This window comes from Impatiens glandulifera, chromosome 3 (genome assembly GCF_907164915.1).
Source record: "Impatiens glandulifera chromosome 3, dImpGla2.1, whole genome shotgun sequence".
In the NCBI taxonomy this organism is placed as follows: Eukaryota; Viridiplantae; Streptophyta; class Magnoliopsida; order Ericales; family Balsaminaceae; genus Impatiens; species Impatiens glandulifera.
Genome location: NC_061864.1, coordinates 11684319 through 11709245, shown reverse-complemented (window position 1 = coordinate 11709245; position 24927 = coordinate 11684319). Strand labels below are relative to the sequence as shown.

Here is a 24927-nt window from a genome sequence, read left to right as displayed (position 1 = left end):
TCAGAGCTATTATCTACGCGCATTTGATCGGTCGTTTTATTCAGAGCAACAAAACATTTCGAGGTTTGTAATTTACTTATAGAATTGGTGAGTTTCAATATCATTAATCATTTGAAACAGCAATTTCTTCTACTTGATCATCGGCGATCTGCGTTCGGTCGCGCATTTGGTTCATCTCCTTAATGAATGAATGAATTGTTGTTTGTTTGTTTGTTTTAGTTTTGACAGAGGAATGTTGTCGTCGTCAATTTGTAGAGTTCTAATTGGTGAAAGGCAGAAGATGAAGAGGAATTTGTGCACTTACAGTGCTGCTGCTGCTGCACATGTTTTCAGGTTCTCTTGTTCTTGTTCATGTTCATGATCTATGAATGATTTATGTTTAATTATTAATGAAAAAGCATCTGATTAGATTAGATTAGGATTAGGTAATGGTGATTTTTTTAAGTAATTAAAGGCTGTCAAATTGGCATTTGGTGCCGCCCTATGTTCCCCTTTCAACTTACACTTTCTCGTTTCTCTATTATAACTTTGTCATGTTTCCCCTTTAGGGTTTCTTCTTCTTTTTTTATTATTATTATTATTTCAATTCATTATATATAAATTCCTCTCCACTTTTCCTCCTCTAAGCTTTTAAAGTTACTCTCATCACATCCTCTTTTGTTACCTTTTAGTTAAATATTTTAATGTATAAAAAAACATTACCTATTATATTCTAATATAATATTTACAATTTCAATTTTCAAATTTAGAATATGATTTGAGACGAAACAAGATTTCAGACAATTTTTTTTCAAAATTTACCATTTGTTAAAATTATAAAAAAAAAAATTAAGTAACATTTATAAATAAAATATTTATGTTACTAATTTAAAAGGCGGGTTGAAGATTTCAATTATTTATTCTCTAAAATTTGGTAGTCAAAACTCATCAACTAACTTCATTCAAAACATTGTCTTATATAACTTTAATAATATGGAGTCTCAAATTGTAAAATTTATAAAAATATTGTAATCATAATTAGCATTGATCGGACATGTCGTATAGACCCGAGTCGAACATCCAATTTGAAGTTCCATATCCATTAGAATTAATAGTGGAGTGTTATTTTGCTTGAAATATAGGAACTAAGATTCTCATATAGAGTTTTTAGATGGGAGTCTCACCTATGGGCAGGGTCGAAGTCTTCTGAGATTCCTCTATTATTCAAAAACTTGTTATTGACAAAATTTATTAATACAAATTTTAACATGTTAAATAATCATTTTTTATTTATTTAAAAATTAAGATGATTTCGATATTGAATTTACAATTGAAAGCAGGAAATTAGAAGGCAAGGTTGCACTGATCACCGGCGCCGCCAGCGGCATCGGCAGGGAAACCGCCATAAAGTTCGTGGAAAACGGCGCAAAGCTAGTAATCGCCGACATAGATCACGACCAAGGTAAATCTTTAGCCACCCAACTTGGCAAGAACGCCTCTTTCATCGGCTGTGACGTCAAAGACGAATCCGCCGTATCTGCAGCCGTCGATCATGCCGTTTCCCACTTCGGCCGGCTCGATATAATGTTCAACAACGCCGGCATCGCCTGCCGTACTTCTCCGTCGATAGTCGATCTCGACCTCGCAAATTACGACCGTGTAATGGCCATCAACGTCCGAGGCGTAGTTGCCGGGATCAAACACGCTTCGAGGGTAATGATCCCTCAACGATCAGGATCAATCCTCTGCACTTCAAGTATTACGGGTATCATGGGCGGTCTAGCGCAGCATACTTACTCGATTTCAAAGTTCTCAATTGTGGGAATTGTGAAATCGTTGACGGCCGAGCTTTGTCGTAATGGGATCAGGATTAACTGCATATCGCCGTTTGCGATCCCGACAAGATTCGTGATGGAGGAGATCACTGGTTATTACCCAGGTCTGGATTCTGAAAAGATTACTGATATGATTCACAAAATAGGCCAGTTAGAAGGTGCGTACTGTGAAGCGTCGGATATCGCGAACGCCGCCCTGTTTCTAGCGTCGGATGAAGCCAAGTATATCAGTGGGCATAATCTAGTGGTGGATGGTGGGTTTACTTCTACTAAGAGTCTGAATCTTCCAACACCTGATCAATTGAATTAATGGTAGACAGTAATAATTTGAAATTTGAATTCCCCATGTTTGCTTTTTTTCAATCTAGTTAATCATGTTTGAAACAATATGTGTCTATTTATTTATTGAGACTCTGTAGTCTGTTGAATGTTCATACGATGGATGATTAGATTGACGGCTGCGTTTGCCGATGAAAAGGCACCGTGAAAGCTTTCTTGATAGGAGACAGACGATTCCAAATCAGTGGCTAATTTTAATAGAATCTCTCCCAGGTCGGATTGTTTGTTGAGTAATGAGTTGTAAAACGAGCCGGCGGCGACTTTGCTGATCAGGACGTTGGTTTCCTCCGGGCAGTATTCTTCGTCTAACCATTTCTGCAGGTTTACCCTCAGCCATTCTGACTCCTGTCAAGAAAATTGATCTCTACACTAAGAAATAGGAAAAAAGAAAAGAACAGAAAAGAAAAGAAAAAGTAATTAACTAACACCTCCATAGCTTTGGATGGTTGAGACCAGTAATCCGGGACCTTGAGAGATTCAACTTGAGAGTGTTCATATTCATATTCATGTCCGTCTTGAGGAACATTTTCTTGGTCGGAAGGAGAATATTGTCTCTGTCTCTGGATTTGATCGGCGGCGGCGGCAAGGTGCCCTAGTGAAGAAGGGCGAATGGAAACAGGAAAGAAGACGAATGACGGCGGTGCAAATGAAAGAAGAGAATTACGGACAGGGGCAGCAGCTATATTAGGTAAGATGAATAATGATGAAGAAAACCCCATAGAATTAGATCCAAAGAAATATTAGGGTTCTTCTCCCTTTGAGAATTCCAAACACTTTTGTCAAGATTTTGATGACATAAAATGGACGGACAAACACAGACAGACAGACCGAGAAGATAAGATGTGACTTACGATGTCGTTTCAAGAATTATTTAGAACTATCCCTAAAATTTTAATTATTTTTGGGATAAGAAAATAATTTTCAATCATAAATATTGAAAATTAATCATTTTCAATCATTTTAAGTAATTTTAATTTTTTTTATTGTTATTCTCGTCTATCATTTTAACTTCTTATTCTTTATCTAAGAAAAGTTATAAATTTTATAAATCTCAAGACATTTGAGTGGAAATTTAAGGGAAATTTGAAATAGGGTTATTTAAAAAAAAAATAACATATGGAATGGGAAGTAAGTTTTACAAAAGTAATCTTTTGTCAGGGACAAAAGACATTTATACCCTCAAATAAAAAATATGAGGTTATTTCCTGTTTTCCTTCCCTCTGCTCTTTTCATTTTCTCTTTCTCTCGGAAGCCGATCGATTAACTTCCCGAGGCAACGCCGGAACGTCTTTATCATTTCATGTAAGTTTTTTTTTTTATTTTTTCGTCGATTTCTTTGCATGCATGCTGAAATGGAAGATTGATTTAGGGTTTTAGCGTTTAGAGTTTAGGTTTAGGGTTTTAGCGTTTAGAGTTTAGGTTTAGGGTTTTAGGAGGTGCCTGAATGGTTTTAGGGAGTGGCTGAATGGTTTTACGGTGGAATATGCATCTGTCGCAGATGAAAATGCATTATTCGTCTGCGACAAATGCATTTTCGCCTGCGACAGATGCATTTTTCGTCTGCGAAAAATGCATTTTCGCCTGTGAGGACATTTAACTTTCTTAACATTGTTTCACTTGGTTAATCTTGCAGAGATTGTTGGTTAAGTATGGGTCTTTTATTTCGTTGATATGTTTTTGTGGGTTTATTTGTATACCTGATTGTGACCCCATCAAAGTCTCGTGGTGCTAAAGGAAGCAAAATGAAGTGCTAGAAAATCGGTTGTTCTCCTTTGCTTAGGACTTTGAGATGAAAATCCATTTTTCTGAGAAGTTAGATCTTTTTTCTGTTTGTGTTGTGTTTAGACTTTTTGTATGTGTTTTGGTTAAAGTTTTTGTTACAACTAGTTACTAAAGAAACACAATTTTACTCATTTTGGGTTGTTATAACTTACATGATTATGATTATTTTTTTCGTCATTAGAGTTTTATTTCTAGCACAATTGTACAACCAAATGGATTGAGGTGCTTTGAGCAATTATTGATTGAGATATAATTATGCAACTAACCCTAAACCATCAAATGCCTTTTTCTTAGGACAATTTGGTTTGAAATGGTGTTGTTTTCAAATTAACTTATGTAATGGTTAATGTAAAAATAACTTAATCAATTGAACCAATCAAATTTAAAACAACCATATTTTCCGAACTGAAACAATAATTATAATAAAAGGGAACCATGAGACCATCTCTATTTCCAAGCTAAATTCATTCATATATTTATACAAAAAGATACATTTTTTCTCTAACTCTCTCAAAAATCTGAAACAACAATTACATTTCACATCTCTGTTTCCAAGCTAAATCCATTCACATTTCACATCTCTGTTCTTTAACTCTCTCAGAAATCTGAAACAACAATTACATCACAATTTATATAAAATAACAAAAAAAAGAAACAAATCAAGTTTATAGAACCATATACCTGCAATTAGAAACAATGACAGCAAGACCATTAGTTGTGAACCCCTCACAGCTAACTAAAATCAAGGTCTTCAGATTTACAAAGTTCAAAACTCTTATCAATTTCGCCTCCGAAAATGCATTTGCGCGGATAGTTTCAAACCATTCACAAAACAATTTCCCCCTACAACCTAAACCTTAAAATCATTTCAACTCAGCATGCATATTAGAGATAAACAACGGAAAAACTCACCTGAAATGATGGGAGTTGCTGTCTGCGTTGATCGAGAAGTTGCTTCGTCGATCGACTTGTTGGTTGTGGGGAAGAAGAGAGAAAGAAAAGAAATGAAACGGAGAGAGAAGAGAAAATTTATTAAAGGGGTATATTGGTCTTTTGTCAGAGACAAAAGGTTAGTTTTGCAAAAATTAGTTTGCACCTGTTATTTTTAGAAATAACCCTGTTTTGTCAAATTTCTCAAATATAAACATCATTCTATCAAGTTAGCTAAAAAAACATTATAAAAGTATAAAACTAAAATCTGAAACAAACACAAAAACTTAAACCCAAATTCTTGTCCATGATAATAATAATAATGTTTATGCAGTTAACTGAGAATTCTGAATCCATCAAAGAAAAGGAAACAAAATACTTAAGTTTGTTTTTATTTGGAAGGAGAAACAACCAAATAATTTGTTGAATTTATTGTTGAATTATAAAATATAATCAGCATCCAATTGCCCAAGACGGAGATGCTTCTCCCCTCTTGAAAGGAATAATCAAAATTGTCTGCACTTTGGATGTAAATTCTCTGCCAAGAACAAACACAAGTTGAGATGTTAGTTCATTTGAAAGTAAAATTAATTAAGACAACAGATTTGAACTTGATCATGAACTCTTGTTCCTTAATAAAAATTCTATACTTAACTGCCATGGACAATTTCCAATAATCCTCCTTACAATCCTTTCACCATCCATATAATCGTACATCACTCGCCATCCCAAGTTAAGTATCAATATTCCTTTCAAATTAAACATACGATCAAGCTCCCAAGTGAGTTGAATGTAGTTCTCAAAGCGCGACAAATCAACCGATCTCCCAATAGTTGTTCCATGTTTCCTTACCTAAAAACAAAGACACAATTTAATATTCTTCATCTAAGTCTCCAAATCTTTTAATTTATCACAACCTTTGTGCAAGTTCTTCTACTCTTGACCCGGGGATTGCTCTGATTATTATTAATACACATCTCGAAAGCTGCTGCTGCTGCTGGTGGTGGAACTGGAGCTGGAAAAAACTGGTCTTGATAATTGTTAACACTAATGTCAACTCCAAATAGTTTGCAGCCTCTAGTTTTGGGGGGGAAACAGATAGATGGATTAACCTTCTGATCATTCTCAGGTTCAATCCACCATGGAGAAACCCTTTGGGGTAGAGGAAGAGGAGGTGTCTCGAAAGGTAAAGAGTCATCCCATTGCACCTAAATTGTTTAATTTACAGAAAATATTAGTATAATAGTCTTACACACATTTAGACTTTAGAAGAGTTCATTCTTTTTTGAATGAGATTAGTTTACTTTTAGGCAATTCCATTCTGAATCAGGCCAACGGACAGGATCAATTACTTTGGCGCCAACTATAGTACCTGTAACTCTAATGTATGACAAGAGAAACAAACAAAATAAATACAAATTTAACATTCAAATTTGACAAGAAAATGGACAAAATATATATACTTTGAGCTTCTTCCTACTGCTCCAACAAGACATTGTCGGTTTTCAATTTGCATTTTGAATCTTGTTCCGATTGAATAGTTAAGAGCGGTTGAATTCATAAAACGGTCACATGGTATCATAAACTCGCCAGGACTATACCTGTTTAATAAGACAAGACATACAACAATAACATTAACAACAGAATAATCATAATTGTGTAGTTGTTGATGTTTTTTTCTTACCAGGGACGGTAATAGACAGTAAATATTGACGAGGAAGAAAAGGCAGAGGTTAGATTTGATAAAAGGCCATGTTTAATGTTCTGCATGGTTACTGAACGATCTGTATACGGATTTCTTAGTGTTGGGCGAATTCCAACATGTAATTCCCCATTTGCCCCTCTTCATAGAAACAAAAACAAAAAATTAATCACATGAATTGTAGTTCATTTACTTATCAAAGAAATGAAATGGATATCGGAAATTTTACCTGATGAATATGCAAGTGTCACCAGCAACAAGCTTCTTAGTGCTGGCAAAAGAACTCCAACCGCCAGTAAGTAAGTGCCTCTTTGGTGTCCCTGCAATATATATATTCATTGTCATTTTATAAAGGTAAAGAAGATAGATTATTTATTATTTTTTTGTAAAAATTAATGTTTATATACCACGATAAATATGATTAAAATTCCATTCCACTCCATGCAAATCCTTCACCACCAGTTCCATTGATGGGGGATCTTGTTTCATGTCCTGCATGAACCAGAGGAGAAGTAAGTTTCAAGATTTGAATTAGCAAGTTTTATTTTTATAATTTCTAGATACAAACCAAAGGCGGGAAACATTGAACATGTCGCTTTGGAATCGAGAATCCACCATGAGTGCTACTATCAGATGGGGTGAGCTTCTTGCAGAAAGAATAGCTGAAATCAGCATTCTTCTTCTTATTATTATTATTCAAGTCTTCATCTTCAAAACTTGAACCACCAGCTCCTTGTTGCTGCTGCAGCTAGCAACAAATGAATTAGAACATGATGAGAATTTATATTCTTCAGATCAATCATTTTTTCAAAAGAAATTATACTAACCTTTATTTCATCATAAGCTTTAAGAGGAAACAAATTAATGTGTGCAACAACCTCATCATTCACTTCAGCCTGTTTTAATCATATTTGTACTAATTAAACTTAAATAAAATTGTTCTTACTTACCTACTATTATAACTAACTAATAAAGTAAGTAATACCTTTAACAGAACATTGACTACTCTGCAAGGAATTTTGCTTGGAATATTATAGATCGGCATCACCATATGATCATCAATCTCTTTACAAGCTTCTTCAATCTATTTTTGCAAATAAAATGATACCCATGATGAGATCTCTTCATGAATCTAAGGTTGTAAAAGAAAGAAATTACCTGTTGTAGATGACCTTGAGGGAAGTAGAAAACTTGGTCATTTTCACATGGAATGGAAGCTTGGGAACCAGCACAGGCCAGCCACAATGGAGCATATGTTAAGTGCCCATTCAAATCATCTGTAATTAATTAGGATTTAATTAAGTTTCTGCATTCATACAATCACCAAAACTACAAAATTCTAATGGTGTCACCTTTTTCATCATTGAAGTTTCCTTTTCTCCATGACCCTTCTCCTGGATCCTCGAAAAGATTCATTCTTTTCTCTGGAAATTAAGAGAATGAGTAAAATAAATAATTATAATGGTGTGTTCTAACAGAGCTATCAAGTGAATGTAAGCAAAACAAACAAAGGTGAATGGAAAAAGCTCACTTTTTGGTGGTGGCTGAATCTGCATCTTCCCAAGGAAGAAGGAATGAAGGAAGGAAAGCTGAGGCTTTTATCTATCTCTATGTCACACTCTGCAGTTTTTTATTTATAGTAGACACCTTCTCATGTCCTCTGTTCTAATTTGTACTGCTTTGGGAACACTTTCTCTTTTAGAAAACTTTTTACTTTTACAAATATGAACAATTCTATCTACTAATGAATTACACAGCATTTATGTTTATTATTTTGATAAATATCTACTACTGAATTACACTACATTTACGTTTATATATTTTTGATAGATATTGATATAACTTTAAATCTTTTATGCTTATCCAGCGCTTTCACTTTCGGTAAAAAGTCTCTTCTAATCTAAATCTAATATAATCTAATAGAATAGATTCAGATTATACAAATTATAAAAGTTTTCTTCTTTTTACATGAGAGATTAATTAAGAATGTGTTAATGAATTTCACTTTCATTTGTTGATCATTATCTTTATTTCGGATATGTTTGGAAAATACTTTTGTTGTAATGATAAAAGGTACTAAACGATAAAAAAAAAAATGATTTTATGATATCGCAGAAGGAATAGATTTTGGTCCACGTGTTTGCTTGTTGTGATCCAAACATAGCCTCTAAAGAATAAAGCTCAAATAATTTACTAAATTTGGGCGCTTTCAACTAGGATTGAACATCGAAAATAAAAAATAACAAATAAAAGTAGTTCACTAAGTGTATACAAAAAAAATCTCAAATCATTGTAATTTGTAATATATTATCCATTTTATAACTAATCCTCCATAATGTTTACATATAACAGAGTAGGCTAGCTTATAAGAGATTAAACAACAGCATCTCTGTTATCAATAAATAAAGGGTGGATTATGAAATAAGGATATGAGCGGTGCTCCTATCCAAGGGCGTGGCAGGGATTTGAGGGACGAATCCCCTTCCTCCAAAAACTGGACGCATGCAGGCATTGTCAAACTTTCTCCAATAATAGTGTACAGTACTTGTTGGGGCGCTTAAGAGCATTCGTATGCTTGTGGGCCGAGTTATATTGTGGTGATGGGTTGGTGTATCATCATCTGCTTCCGGACTATTCCAATCGCTCAGGAGTGGAACTGAGATGCTCTTAAGATTATTTTGTGATGAATGGTTGCTTAATGTTCTTGACAATGATGGAGGCTGCAAGAACCTTACAAGAGGTTTTGTCATCAACCCAAGAACCTGAAAATTTTAAAAAAAAATTATAATTATCTACTAATCGCCCTTAGAAACTCTAATCCAGGAGGACTAAAAATAATCAGAATACATATAACTTCTTACCATTGTACTGAAAAGAACAACTGTGATGGTGCTGGTAATCATGATCGCATGAACTGGTATTCTTGTATGGCCAGAACTTGTAAACTGCAGCAAAAGATATAAAGGACAAAAAGATAAGAACAGTTTTTTGTTTTGTTTTTTTATCTAAAAAGCCAATCAAACATAAGAACAGTTTTTTTAGTTGTTGTTACCTGATTGTAAGCAAGTGCCATTGAGACAGCTCCTCGCATGAGACCAGCCCACCAAATAGTAACCTGCTTAGTCGTTTTATATTTTTATGCGTTGAGGATTAAAACAAATTATTCGGAAAAAAGAAAAAGAAAGGACAAGACTAATCACCTGTTGCTTAAATTCCATTTTATCATGGGACTTCATGCCTAGGTTACACAAGAAGGAGAGTGGAAACACAAAAGCTGCCCTCCCTAATAGAACAAGGCCAAGTAGCACCGAACTCACTCCAATGGATTGCCACGGCCTTATAGTCAAAATTAAATTTTCATCATTAGAAACTGAAAGAAATTTAAAATAAAATAAACTGAAGAGAAACAAAAACCAAAGAAAAAAATAAAGTATAATGGGTATGAGATAATCTTGGAAAGCCATGCAAACGAAAATATGATCAAGCACATTGTTTCAAAAGTAAACTTTCATTTGCGGCTTGTAGTACCTACCTTCTACTAACAATATTCCACTTCTCCATATCCAAAGCATCCATGCCAACATAGAGGAAGATGAAAATTTCAGAAATAAATGACAAGGTTGCAAATGCATGCCTGTGGAAACAGCAATGTAAAACAGATAAGGTAAAAATAAATAGTCCAGCATAAAGAAATACTGGTCATATACCTGGTAGTTACCCTTGAACTCTCAGTCACATTATGCCAGGTGTAGTGGGACATGACAATGCCGCAAAAGAACACAGTTAGAATCCCACTCAAATCAAAGAGCTGAAAAAACAAAGGGAAGTTGTTAAATAAAAAACTTTGGTATAAGTACAAACTTCAAAGGCTGCAACTTACCTCAGCCATAACATATGAAAGATAGGCCATAAGAATCATGAGAGCAACTTCACGATCAGTTGAATGCCTGAAATTGAAGCATAAGAAGAACGTTAAACTTGTAAGTTGTAAAGTATATCTATACACCCAACTATACAAGCATATGCATTAAACTTGAGAAGAGTTGGACATGATTGTAAGGTCATAATATATTCATACGAAATTTGTTAGAACACCAGGAGTTTGATTGATGCAGTCTTTTTAAATAAACCGATTTTATTTTGGAAAAAACCTTGTTTGATGAAAAAGTGGATCATTTGGGTTAATGGATTAAAATATCCGTTGTAATTTAAATGTTACAAAAAATAAAGTACATGATGAAGTGATAGATGATAGGATAAGGGGTTATTTAGATTATATTCAAATAACCCTTCATCATACAAGGCCCAACTTTCCAATGATGCCAAGAATAACATGAATTTACAATCTAAATGATCACATACCGGCCAAAGTACAGCTTTTTAATGATGTAAGCACTAATCAAACCAATCTGCAAAGAAGAAATAAAACAGGTGTCATAGGACGTGTCTACCAAAGTGAATAGGAACTAAAAGGTGCAAGTGCATGGATTGTTAACAATCCATTCCAAATAAAGTCAAAGGATACCTCAACTGGAGTAGAGAAAGTAAACAAAGAGTCCTAACTGACAATGCTACATAAAGCGGTAATAACTTGACAACACATATGAGAGTATCTTCCAAACTAATCTTTCTACATGAATATTGAGTTTAATTTTAATTGACAGCAGATATGAGAGTATATTCTTAATCATCTAACTCTATTTTTTTTTTGTCTTCCATAATATTAATTATATTTTATACTCAAAAAAGACACTTGATAACTACCCTAATTTGAAAGAAAAATAAGAAGTGAATAATTACTAAATCTAGCAAACGGAACCAAAATAAATTGTTTTGGAGACAAAAGTTGTTGAAAGACTACTTACTGCAATACCCAGAAAAGTGCTTGTGGTAAACAAAACAGCAAAGTTGCCAAAAAATTGAAAGGCAACGAATGAGTCAACGTGGGAAATGTCAAGCTTTTTAATTGCATTGAAGAGGACTATTGATGTAGCATCATTGACAACTCCTTCCCCAAAGACTAGACTATATAGAAAAGGTGTTTCATCTTGATTAAGCACCTATATAATTAACAGAAACGTCAATCAGAAAATATCCCAATCTGTTTAGAGATGTATGACTTCTATACCTGCAAAGTGCAAACAGAATCTGTTGCTGACAAGATTGCCCCAATTGCTGCAACATTGAAATTTAAAAATAAGTAAGTTTCAACAATTTGAGAAGCTTGCAAGGATATCAGATAAAGTAAAATGTTGACCCTTTTAGAAAAGAAGTAACATATGTAGTTAGCAGTAGAAAAAGAATTTAAATACACAAGGGTCCTTGCATAGGCCACAAAGTTAGAACATTTGAGCTCTCTTATTATCATCCAATAAATCCTTCTCAAGAAAATATATGAACACCGCTAAGTTAACATGGGAAATAGGTCTATTAGGACAATAGTTATGGTCAAAGGCTGCTAGGATATGGAAAAATTAATATTGTGTTTCATAAAGATCAGGAATAGGTAGTGAAATGTGTATGGGTATGATGTATTTTGTGGAAACAATCTCTGTATTCTCAAACCTTTTTCAATCCCAGTCACATCTAATTTTATCCTACGTTCTCATCTCCTTCTCACCTTAATTCTTGTTATTTGATTGTATGCTTGAGTTATTCTGCTGATTTTGTACATGAAAATCAAGAATGGTGCTGGAAAGGAATGGACAAGCACAGCTGGGGTGAGGTCAGCTAGGCAGCCGTCTAGGGTCACCCCTTCCCCGACACCCTACAGAAAAAAAGTTTTTAAAAACCTACTCTACCAAGGCTTGAACCTGAGACCATAATAAACAGTATACACCATTGAACCAGTTAGACTAGATTATTTTTGTTAAAATCTATATAAAACTATTACATCTTTTCATTATAAGATAAAATATAACAAATTCAATAAAAAATAAGAAAAAAAATTTCGCATAGGGCACCCCAAACTTCGGGGCCAGCACTGACTATGATATATGTAATGGAAGGTACGAAAAGACATACCGAGAAAGTCCTGTGTTCCAAGAAAACCAACGTCCAGCTTATCAAATAAGCATGATGCACCTGAATCAGGAGACCCATGTCAAGACCAAGACAGATAAAAACAATTTTGAATAGACATTGAAGCTCAAATGTGATAAATCTTGTCTATTTGATGTAGGTGTAACATTGTTGTCTAATTTAGCAATTAGTTTAATCTAGACCTAGAGTTTGGGACAATGAAACAATTGGGACATTTACAATGAAGCATGTTGCGAGGAAAATCAGATGGATCACGAACATAAAATAATTGATTCAGAAACAACAAACATATGCAACATTCGCTTAAACTAGACTAAAAAATTGCACTGCAACAAATATGAATTGCAAAGAAAAGAACAGTTGTTCATTGTACCTATTGAAATGATTCCAAAGGATATCAAAGTTCCAACAGCACCAAACAACATGATAGTCATGAAATTTCGAAAGAAGTGCTTCTTTTTCACCTGAAACCTATGGGAATAAGAACAGGAGCATTAGCATTACATGACATGAACATGAATATCACAATGGTGATGTCTTCATCATCAAGTACAAAAGTAAGGACTAGCTAGCTGAAAATCAAGAAGATAGAAAAGAAAGAATGAATAAGTACCCGGCATTGAATATAATAGGAGGAAGAAGATAAATGAAGAAAATTTCTTCATCAAACTGTAGAATCCTTGAGGTGGTTCCCTGACTAGTTAGTAAAATAACGACACCAGTGCATAAACCCTGTCATTCATCATCATCACAAGAAACAACAATGAAATCGAGAGTCTCGGTTGCGTTGGAGAACAGAAAAGAAAGAAAGAGACTTACAATGACAATGGCAGTGATTGATTCGTTCAACCAACGATTTTCTTCGAGAAGATGACCGATGACAATGCAAGCGCAAAGGAGGGCAACAAACAAGGTCATCGAATTGACAGTAACTTCGGTGGAGGCAGACATTATGCCGCCCAATTTGATGACAACTACTTCGCCTAGGCCCATGTTGATAATTTTAGCCTCTATGTATCCGGAATCATCATCCGATGAAGAAGAACTCCACCCAGGCTGCAGATGAAGAAATAGGGTTTCTTTTCTGGTGGGTTTTGGGAGTTGAAGATGAATATTTTGCTTGGCGATTAAGGAAGGCAATACAGTTTGGAAATATAGAACAAAAAAGGGCGGGCAGAGAATGACAGATATATAAGGTAGCTTACCGATGCGGCCAAATAAATGCAAAGAGGTTTTAGGAGAGAGAGAAATAAAATATAAAGAGTCAAAAGAGTGAACATAACGGAAAGACACGTTGAAAAGGTTGCTGCCAATTCCTTATTCCTCATCGACGGTTTGGTTTGCATCCCTTTCTTTTCTTTTCTATGCTATAAGGAGTCATTTGAAATTCACTTTTGGTCTAACTATAAATTATAAATATATATAAAAAAAAAATACAGATAAAAAAGGCTTTGCTACGTAGAATTCTATAGAGAAGAAATAGGTATAAAATAAGAAAAAGTAAGTAAGAAACTATATTAGGTCAGCCTTTGATTAATTTATTTATTTTTACAAGTATTAATTTTCATCTAATTTAAATAATAAATTATATAAAAAAATAAGAATAAATCTTATGTACTATTAAAACGGGTTATTTATTTATTTATTTTATAAGGTTAATTCTCGTCTAATTTAAATAATAAATTATATAAAAAAATAAGAATAAATCTTATGTCATCTAAAAAAAAATATTATTATGATGTTAACTTTATTTATTTATATATATATATATATATTATTTTAATTCATCTTTTTTTTTCTCTTTTTCGTACCAAGTCATAACTTTTAATAGAATGAGTTTATAATATATAATTTTTATTTTTTAATATAAAAAATATTCTTAAATTATTTAAATTTAAATAAATTTATATTTCAAATATTATTTTATTCAATAAACTAAAATATTAAATATATTTAAAATTATATTATATATTTAGAAATTTAAAAATTAGTTTACAAAACTGAGATATATAAGTATAAATATATATTTGAAATTAAAAAAAAAATGCATAAATAATAAATATTTTTTAAATTATATAAATTCACATATGGTAATATAATATTTTTCTACTAATTATTAAATTTTGTAAATTATAAATTAATAAATATATTTTTAAATTATATAAATTGTGTGTGTATATTTAATAATAATTTTTATAATTTTAAGTTATTTATATAACTCAAAAACTAATTAATAATAAAATATTTGAAAAGTTAATTAATAAAAAATAATTAACTAATAAGAGAATATAATAAAATAAATTTAAATTTAATAATTAGTGTATTACAAAAATATTATTTGAATTGTGATTAGTTGTTATTGGAATAAGAATAATAAGTTGTTAATAATTTATTAAAATATTGTATAATATTAAATAAAATAATATTTAATTTTTAAATCATTTATAAGTATATGATTACACATTTTTAATCATATATTTAATTAATTTTTTAATTGATTTATAACCGGCCATTCAAAGATTTTGAAATCTTGAAAAATAAGATTTTACTAAAGATATATAAATATATTATAAATGAATAACTCTAATTAAATAAGAGCTTAAATACAAACAATATTTTTTAATAGTAAATACGAGTTTATATAAATTTTTAATAGTTTATACATTTAAATAAGTAATCTAAATAAGTTTTTTTCTTAATAATTAATAAATAATATAAAATAATATTTATAAAATGAAAATAATAAAATGAATTTATATGTCAAACTAGAGAAGGAATTTATAAAAATAAAAATTTTACTAAAGAATATCAAACAATGCAGGGATCAAATTGTCAGTGATTCTAATAAGGAACTCATTTGATTTCAAACCGATTAGTAATAAAGTAAATAAAGAAGAGTAGGGAAAGAATCAATAAATCAGCTCCCTTAAAAAGTTAGGTCAAACAATAACCCATTTTTATATAACCCATTTTTATATAATGGGATGATACATGTAATAGGGTATTCATGTGAAAGATCAACAAAAATTGATTACTAAGCCTATTTTGCTATTAAAATGGTAGGGACAAGGATTCAAGGTATGATTACCAAAATAATCGGAAGGTATATCATCAAACTATATCTCAACTGTTGAAAATATTATTCAGATTATAAAAATACAAGATAAATAAATTTAATTCAACTAAACAAAATATTGTTGACAAAATACATAACCAACTAAAATATCTGAATAGTATAAACAGAAACAAAACCGACTTCAATTGTCTTTTGGGGTTAAGGATTTTTTCAACTAAAAAAGAGAATGGTTAGCCTTCAATTTTGATTTCATTGAAGCTTGTTTTAGCTCACTATTAAAGCCCAAAGTTCATGATTATAACAATGGAAACATGCTGATTGAATTATTAAATGCTAAGAAATAGGACCGACCCTATAATGTGATTGTAGCGTAAAGGTATTTTTTTTTGTTCAAACAATTGACACCATTTTTAATCCATCTTAAATTCAATTATGATCTAGATAAACCTTCTTTACTCAATAAATTTTTGGAGTTTAGCCTGGCCGAGTTCATTCTTCAGAATTAGGTTTCAAGTGCAAAATCATTAATGGAGCCAGTTTTGCACAAGAAGGAACTGTGACTGGAGTTCAATTTAACAAAAAAAAAAAATAATGTAAAATCAAAAATTGTAACTTATTGTAAACATTATTAACTCATGAAATACAAAGTTATAGAAAGTGTACTACCAAACATTAAGGTTGTAAACAATATTATTATTATTATTATTATTATTATTATTATTATTAATTGACAGAGGTAAATCACAAAGATAGCCAACAAAGGACAATAAAAACACATAACAACAAACTGAGGGTGTTTTTCAATAGGGATAAGAGAGCATGACTACATAGTGTACATAGTCATGTAAACAAACACAACAAGAAATTATTCAACAACAAATGATAATGATGATAAGAATAAGATCTCTTTCTCCATCCATTGCAGCCGGATTAGAATGGACGGCCACCACCACCACCAGGAGGGCCAAAACCTGGCCCCGGGCCACCGCCAAAGCAATCTTGCAGCAGCCAGCAACAGCATATGCAAGACAAGCTACAATTACAAAAGATTGTTATTATTATTCAACTGAAATGAATCAAAATCACATTAAATAAGTGATCTAAAATGTTTGTTACCTACCATGATCCGACTAAGTTACATATGCCATTAACAAATCCACCAAACAAACCTCCGGGGCCTCCAGGGCCACCACCACCCCAACCACCAGGGCCGCCTCCTCCACCACCGCCCCAACCACCAGGGCCGCCACCACCACCACCACCCCAACCTCCTGGTCCTCCGGGACCCATAAATTAATGGCTAGCTAAATAGATCTCTGGAACAACCACGGTTTAAGCTTTGCAATCTTGAGAGAAGATAGATAAAGTCTACAATAATGTGTTAGGAAAATCCCCTTATATGCTTGATTTACTCATATAAACTATACCAAGAAGTTTCACCTACATATCTATAATATTTGAATCCCAACGTACGGGGCACGAGATTCATGGTACATCTGTCTACAAGTTATTAATTAAAACCTACCATTCAAATGAGAAAACATGTGCATATTACTTACTATTCCCCTCCCCCTAACTAACTGTCATCATATTCATAATGATCTAATCTAGGTCATTGACTAGTAGACAAGCTTTAAATATACAAATTCATTGATTACTGAATTATAAACAATCTAGACGGGACAAACTTATGAACTGGCAAATGGTGAATAATAAACAAATTTAGAAACTTTAATAGTTTCTTGCCTTTCCAATGATAAACCACAATCAAGTTAACTTAGGGTTTCTGTGATTTAGGATCTCATTAACTTATATCATCAATTATGCTCTAAGATTTTGTTTATTGGACCCAATCCTAATTTTCTATCATACAAGTTTGATTAGCATATAATATATATATACAGCTTAAAACAAATTCTCCCAAATACAGTCAATAAATAACAAGCTTCAATTATCAGAAATGAAGAGGCCTCAGATTAGCATTTTGGCACATTCGTCATTGCAACAACAACCCCAAGGTTATAACCATGGGATGCGCAAAGATTATTGTTGCGGCTCATGCACAAAATGTCCTCACCGGCATCTAAATTCTCTCGTTTCAAAAGTTCAGGAAGAAGAAGAAAAGTTTACGAATTTGATAGATTAATCACTAATTTAGAAACTTGCATCTTTCTTTTAAGCCTACAATTCAAACATTACAAGGATAATCGCAATTGCTGGAATTAGGGTTTGCATAAAGCTTGAGCGAGAAATTGAAGATGGAGAAGTAAATTATCTGTAGAGTGAACAATCACGAGTTCGTGGATTCCATCTAGTTGGGCTGTGATATACAAAACTGTGTTGGGCTTTAATATTGTGGTCCACTAGAAGAAGCCCACTTGAAGTGCATGAAAACTGAAATATATATAATACAACTAGATAGGATCCAATTCCATATAATAAAACTCATTGTGAGTAAGATTGTTTAACAAACTGTCTTTTCATTTCTTTCGATCTAATTTTGTATATTGTTTTTTATAAACTAGATAGGTCAAAAGTATATATTTTTTTTTCCTTATAGAGAGTATTAATAGTTAATATAAATATATATATATAAAAAAAATATTTAATTAATGAATTGAGTGACTGTAAATAGAGGATTGTTTAAATTATTGTGATTTTTTTTATAATATTAAAAAAAAACTTTGCCTAAACAAGATCTAAGACCTATTTTTTTTATAAGAAATTAATTTCATTAAATCAAATAAATAGTTACATATAGGACATTAATTTACAAATAAAATATAATAATGTCAAAAAAAATCAAATTTAGATATTACATAATATAAATTTGCAAATATTAAGATTCTAATTAAACTAATTCATTAATGATGTGAATTCTTGATGGTAACTTCAATTATTAACTCATTTGAATTTAATAACAATGAGTAATAAATGAGAGCTACTCTACACAGGAACATCATCTAATTTGCTGCAAAAAAATAAATGAATACCTACATACTCGAGATATGGTCAAAAAAAAATAAATAAATACCTTCATATTCGAGATATGGTTACCGACACGAATGATTTTTTATTTATTTTTTGAATTTTTATCACTATATTTATAAATTATATATATCGCATCATTATATTTTAACTATCAAAATAACTTAAACTTTTATTAAATATAAAATGACATTTTATTAATTAAACAACTTAATTTATTTAAATATGAAGCTGTCGTGACATTACATAAATCAGATGACTTCCATTTTGATTTAAGATGTTTTAAATAGTGGACTCTTAATATTTAATGAAAGGAATCAATTTTGTCATTTAACTTTCCATTTTTTTTCATCATTTAAGTTTTTTTGACAAAGAATAAAACAACATAAAACAAGATCTAAGAGACAATTGATGGAAGTAACTATAGCATTGCTGAAAAGGAAAGACAAAATGGTGAATAATCTATAGAGACAGGGAGAAAAGTGATGAAATATGGTACAAGCTAGGGATGAGTATGAAGGTGTGTTTGTGGTGGTCCATGAAGAGTATATATATAATGAAAGTAAGAAGGAAAGGAATTTGAGCAGTCATGACGTCAAAAGATTAAAACAGAGGGGGGCAGTCCAGACCAGGCCGCCTATCAAACAATTTGCACCCACATTTTCATCATACAAACAATCAATCTAGACTCTTCTTCTGTTCTCGCAAATTGGCACACCAATCAATGATCAATCCAAACAAAATCAAAAAGAGAGACAACGACATCAGAACCCATCAAAAACAAAGAAACTGGTTTGATCTTATTCCTTTTTTTAAAACATTCAACCATTAATCTTTCAATTAAAACATCTTTTACTACATTTATAAACTTTTAAATTTTAAACACATTCCCTCTTCTAGCCTAACGGCAACAAAATGTGGATACTCCATGAGGTCCTGGGATTGAACTAGTCAGGCAGCAAGTTCTGCGCCTGGTTAAGTGTGTTTTCTCAAAAAAAAAAAAATTAACACAAAAAAACAATATATATATAATATTTTAACCAGTTATAAATTCAAATAAACTACTATTTAAATCAATAATATAATTAAAATCCATACATAGCTAGGCCTCTCTCGGTGATGGTTTTGTGACACATTTTCTAGGCCTGTAATAAAGTTTTGGTCCCCATTTGTTTTTTTTTTTAACTTTTAACATAGTAAAGAGTAATATATAATAATAATAATTTAACCAATTTGAATGTTTATATAATATAGTGACTATATATGATGGGTATGCATGAGTGAAGGAAGAAGATAGATGATGAGACAAAACAAAAAACCCCAAAACCTAGAACTGATATGGTCAAACAAACCGGTCCAAGTCTAGGGTGGACCAAAGGCAAAGAGAATAACATGTTTCCTCATCTTCCGTTAATTGCATGCAATATAGAGACAATATAGAATGGCCATTTTTGTTCATGCATCAGTTTTATTTAGACAAGTGTACAGTCATGGAATATAATTCTGTTCTCGATCTGTAAATTCAAACACAAGCATAGCGTCACAATTGCAGCACTTATTAGTTTTATAAAATTAAATAAAACACAGCTTTATAATTTTAAAGCTAAATGTTCTTATTTTGTTTTTAAAGAGAAATCTATTTCAACTCAACCCACTAGTTCAATTTTCAATATGAATATGAAGTTAAATTTGGACATGACTTTTCGTATTCAAAACGTGGTTAATTAATATAACAAACTCAAAATTTAGAATGAAGTACCAAATCATTGCCCAAAAAAGAGATTTATGGTCAAATTATGTTACTCTTTTAGTATTTTTCAGTTTGATTTGGTTTATTCGTTCTAACTTATTTGTTAAAAACTTGTATGTTTGATAATATTTTGTTTATTTTAATCGTTAACCTTGGATATGTTTTGAATTTTGATATGTTTCATCACTAAATTTATCTTTTTTATTTGTTCTAAATTATCTAACTTTTTTATAATTGATCAGGTATGTTTGATTTTATTTATATGTGGTAGACTATTCACTAAAATTATTGAAACACTTTATTATACAATGGTGATTTATTCGTGTTTATAAACTGATTTCTTATTAATTCCATTTTGTTACATATATGGGTTTATTCAAAAGTTATCTATTTATACTTGGTTATGAATTTAAATTATAAAATCTTTTTAATTTATATTTCATTAAGTTCTTTTTCTAATGTGATCTAGTCTATTGTTCGATTTCTTGTTTAAAACATTTATATAAATTAAAGTTAAGGTCATTACTCGTTACTATGAGATGTCATTTTATCTTTTTAAGTTAAAAAATAAAATATCATTTAATTTGTTTAACAATAAAACTCGTAATTCACAATCTTTTATTCATTAAAAATTAATTATCTAACAACTTTATTTGTACTTATATAACAATATGAATTATGATATTATATTTTTGAAATTATTCATAGTCAAGGCTTAGTATAGTGAGGCAATGGTCAATAGATCCCTTCATTATTGCGTGGGGTGTAGTAGATTTAAAATTTTGGTCATGAAGTGATATCTTCTTTTATATGCATCCACCTTAATTTCTATTATATTTCTTTTCTTGTTTTTATCTGTAATATCTCTTTTATTATATGTTACAAACGGTCTAAATTCAAATAAAGCAATTCAGACAAGTTTTTTATTTTGTTTTTTGCTATCAAGTGCAATTCACAATCAATTTATTCACACTTTAATTAATTCATGTGAGAACATTCAAATTATTTTTACTGATGAATCTGCTATACAGATTTTATCTGAATAGAAAAATAATTGTTTCTTCAATCAAAAAATTTAATATAATAAAAATGATAAATAACAAAAATAAATTAATTATTTAAAATGTATTAATTTTGTGATGAACAGATAAATTATATATATATTATATATCAACTTTGTAAGTTTTGTTTTTATTTAATAAGATATTTAACTAATTGTATATTAATTTTTGTATTATAATAATATTTCTTTTATTTTAAATATAAGAGAAATTATGTATATGAATACAAAAAATATCTTGTTTAAGTTGTTGATGGTTATATTAGTTAAGTAAATTAATTATTTTTATTTAGCCGAAAGTAATTTTTTATAATTATTGATTATTTATGTTCACATTTATCTAGTTATAAACAAATATTTTAAATAATTATTATCCATGTGGATTTTATTTTTACTAGCTTGAAATTAATGTCAATATTTGTGTGTTTTGTAATTGGATATTATGACTGTTATTTTATTTTATTTTAATTCTTACATATTCACACATTATTTAATTGACATCCTCAATCAAATAACTTAATTTATTAGTTAAAATGTCTTTTATTTCTTTTTAAAATGATTTTATTATTATATATTAATATCAATTTTGTATTTAAATTTTGTTAGATTATTTTTTTTAATCCAATCATAATTAAACATCAATGTAAATATATCTCTTTTTATCAATCAAATCACTAAATTTGTTAAACAAAATTCTAAAATATTTTTAATAATTTAAATTTATTTAAATTACTTTTCACTGTTAAAGTTATAAGTTTGTTAATTAATTATATAAAGACATCAAATATGAATCATTTTACATTTAATGTCGGTTATTAAAAATAACATCAAATATTTGATAAATTGTATTTCGATATATCCTTTAAAATTTGTATAAGCACCAACACGATACACATTTAAAAAAAAAAAAAAAAATCTTTCAAGGAATGAGATTGGTCTAATCTATTGAACATCATTAAAGTTTGGACCGAAATTAAACCTTATAATTTTTTTAATTTTTATTTTACAGTTTCTCTTTTAAAATTCTTAATATTTAAATTATCTTACTTAAAATATAAATTAAATTTTATACTGAATTAGTTAGAAAACAAATTAAATAAATATATTAAAAAAATATTTAGTGAAACGAAAAGGACGAAGAGAGCATGCTTCAATCACGTCTTGATTTGATGGTTCATGGCCGGCCTATATAATTTGACCCGATTGAACTGGGACCCACTTTGCATGACACGTCATCATCTCTCATTGACTAATTCTTTTATTTAATTAATTGTGACTGTATTTGTAGGGACCCCCCTCCCCCGTTATGGGTTCCCTGTTTGAAAGGTATAACACATGTGACCACCTATATATATAAACGGTTTTCATGCCTAATTAAATCCCCATTTATTGAACATTATTAATGGTTCTAAATTCTAATACAAGGTTTAACATAATTAAGACTTGTTTTATGATATCAATTCGCCAATTAATTATTAATATTATTTCCATTTTGATCACCACAACAAATTCACACTATGTTTTTTTTTAGCTAAGATTAAAATTAAAAGCCATTACAGAATATAGCTCTTACCACCAATAATTGATTGCAACTTTCACCAATAAAAGGATGTTTAAATTTGTCACCAAAAACACTCAAAATATATTATTTTATTTTACACCATACTCTTTGAAGCCAGATCTTGGTTGATGGCTTCACATAAGTTTGAGATGTACATTACAAATAATAATAATAATTATTCCTTCAGCAGAATAAAAGTGTCAAGTTTGATTTTCAATAAAAATTATTTTATGTTAAAGTTAAAATTTATAAGGATCTTCTAACTTATTGTTTTGTCATCTAGTTAGTTGAGATAAGGTTAAATGCATGTTTTAAAGATCAAGAATGTCTAGATATTCGAGATCTTATTTCTTTCAATAAAGCTCTTCTATCAAAATTGTGTAGTAGATTTGTTATGAATCCGAATAGTTTTTGGGCATCGATAATCAGATGTAAATATGGTAATGATTGGTGTAGCTGGTTCACCAAAATGTCTAATTATCCATTTAGTGTAGCATTTGGAGGGGAATTTATTCTATATAGAAAAGTTTTCGCGAACAATCTAGATTCATTGTGGGGTGATTCTTCTATTAGATTTTGGAACGACATTTGGTGTAGTGTCAAAAGTCTAGTTACGACGTATTCTCAGTTTGCTTCCATTGTTATATGTAGAAATGCCACAGTTAAGGACATGTTTGATCATCGGTCTAATGGTTTCTCAAGCCAAATTAGATATAGAAGGAGATTAAACATTATGGAGACTTCATCCCATAATAGAGTTTTACTTTTGGTAGGACGCAAACAAGTGTCAACGTCTGAACTAGACATTATGCGTTGATAAGTTTTGGATAGTTTTCATGTGGGGCATTGTTCAAGTTGCTGCTAAGATGATTCCATTTAATTTTATTGAGAAAAATTTTGGGAGTCAAAGACTCCATCCGAGATCTTGTTCTTTGAATGAAGCGTTATTCATGTTGAAATTTTAACATATGATATGTGCATGAAAAATGTTGTATTATGGCTAGTCGTATTTGTCAAGAAGAAGTTAAATCATAACTCACTTACTTTTGTATTATCGAAGGGTAACTAGTATTTGAAGTCTTTTGTAGAGTATTACTATGATTCATTTGATAATGCCCGAATCTTTACGTAATTGCTAGAAAGTTTGGATTGATGTGCCTAATATAGTAGACTTACATATTTGGGTTACAGTCCCAATTATGCACAACGAAAAATCATTGAAAAAAAATACAACCACATTGCAAATAAGTTATTGAGCTCGTAAATTCTTAAAAACGATTAATTCCTGATCGACTCCACTGACATTTTGAAACTAATCTAAAAAAACGTTATAATAATATTATTATGAATTATACGGATCAGACAACTATGATCATTGAAGTTTCAATGATTTCTCTCAAACTAGATAGTTCACTATAAAATAATTAAGATAGCAACTCAAATATGTAGCTTTTTCATATTAGTAGTCTTAATTCAAACTTCTCATCAACTATTAAATACTCCGACATCACCTAGTAATTATCATTCCACAATAGAAAACTAAGTGAGTTAACGATTTCACATCGTCGTGACACATATAACAAATTACCATAATACAATATTTTGCATGCATATAGTTAGTAAGAATTAAATGTTTTTACTAATGAAAATATGATGGTTAATGAATTAAATGATTTTGCTATTGAAAATATGATGGTTGTGTTTTGAATAAAAATCATAAAAAATCACAAATATATAAATAAAATATTATTTGATAAACAAAAGTAAAATAAATGTATTTTAATTAATGAATTGAGTGATTTCATATTTAAAAACATATATTATATGATAGTTAAGTTTTGAATAAAATCATTAGAAAAAAAAATAAAAATAAAATAAAACTA

At 30.5% G+C, this 24927-nt stretch overlaps 5 protein-coding genes across 6 annotated transcripts; 1 reads left to right on the top strand and 4 right to left on the bottom strand.

Annotated features, from left to right (window-relative positions):
* LOC124928601 (secoisolariciresinol dehydrogenase) lies at window positions 1–2124 on the top strand. 2 transcript variants are annotated; one of them, XM_047468842.1, is made up of 3 exons: window positions 1–63; window positions 256–333; window positions 1320–2124. In XM_047468842.1, exons 2-3 carry the CDS (start codon window positions 281–283, stop codon window positions 2122–2124), a joined length of 858 nt encoding a protein of 285 aa, XP_047324798.1. In that variant the 5' UTR covers window positions 1–63; window positions 256–280. The 2 variants fall into 2 exon arrangements, with proteins under 2 accessions (XP_047324798.1, XP_047324797.1); XM_047468841.1 differs by lacking the exon at window positions 1–63 and having other exon boundaries at window positions 224–333.
* A 3-nt stretch (window positions 2125–2127) lies between these two features.
* On the bottom strand, window positions 2128–2972 carry LOC124928602. Its single transcript, XM_047468843.1, has 2 exons — window positions 2582–2972; window positions 2128–2498 (listed from the first exon to the last, which is right to left on the bottom strand). Exons 1-2 carry the CDS (start codon window positions 2870–2872, stop codon window positions 2217–2219), a joined length of 573 nt encoding a protein of 190 aa, XP_047324799.1. The 5' UTR covers window positions 2873–2972; the 3' UTR covers window positions 2128–2216.
* A 2346-nt stretch (window positions 2973–5318) lies between these two features.
* On the bottom strand, window positions 5319–8123 carry LOC124929722 (auxin response factor 4-like). The gene is made up of 14 exons (XM_047470117.1): window positions 8099–8123; window positions 7920–7991; window positions 7726–7844; window positions 7553–7651; window positions 7395–7463; window positions 7136–7315; window positions 6975–7059; window positions 6797–6887; window positions 6550–6708; window positions 6329–6466; window positions 6170–6245; window positions 5783–6073; window positions 5521–5717; window positions 5319–5403 (listed from the first exon to the last, which is right to left on the bottom strand). Exons 1-14 carry the CDS (start codon window positions 8121–8123, stop codon window positions 5319–5321), a joined length of 1686 nt encoding a protein of 561 aa, XP_047326073.1.
* Window positions 8124–8854: 731 nt separating this feature from the next.
* On the bottom strand, window positions 8855–13763 carry LOC124928600 (sodium/hydrogen exchanger 2-like). The gene is made up of 14 exons (XM_047468840.1): window positions 13429–13763; window positions 13223–13341; window positions 12983–13080; window positions 12592–12651; window positions 11696–11742; window positions 11433–11627; window positions 10930–10976; window positions 10448–10514; window positions 10275–10375; window positions 10100–10201; window positions 9768–9903; window positions 9620–9682; window positions 9429–9512; window positions 8855–9329 (listed from the first exon to the last, which is right to left on the bottom strand). Exons 1-14 carry the CDS (start codon window positions 13600–13602, stop codon window positions 8982–8984), a joined length of 1641 nt encoding a protein of 546 aa, XP_047324796.1. The 5' UTR covers window positions 13603–13763; the 3' UTR covers window positions 8855–8981.
* Window positions 13764–16422: 2659 nt separating this feature from the next.
* On the bottom strand, window positions 16423–17114 carry LOC124932450 (glycine-rich protein 23-like). The gene is made up of 2 exons (XM_047473078.1): window positions 16806–17114; window positions 16423–16718 (listed from the first exon to the last, which is right to left on the bottom strand). The coding sequence occupies exons 1-2, from the start codon at window positions 16973–16975 to the stop codon at window positions 16616–16618; spliced, it is 273 nt and encodes a 90-aa protein (XP_047329034.1). The 5' UTR covers window positions 16976–17114; the 3' UTR covers window positions 16423–16615.
* Between the last annotated feature and the right edge of the window lie 7813 nt (window positions 17115–24927).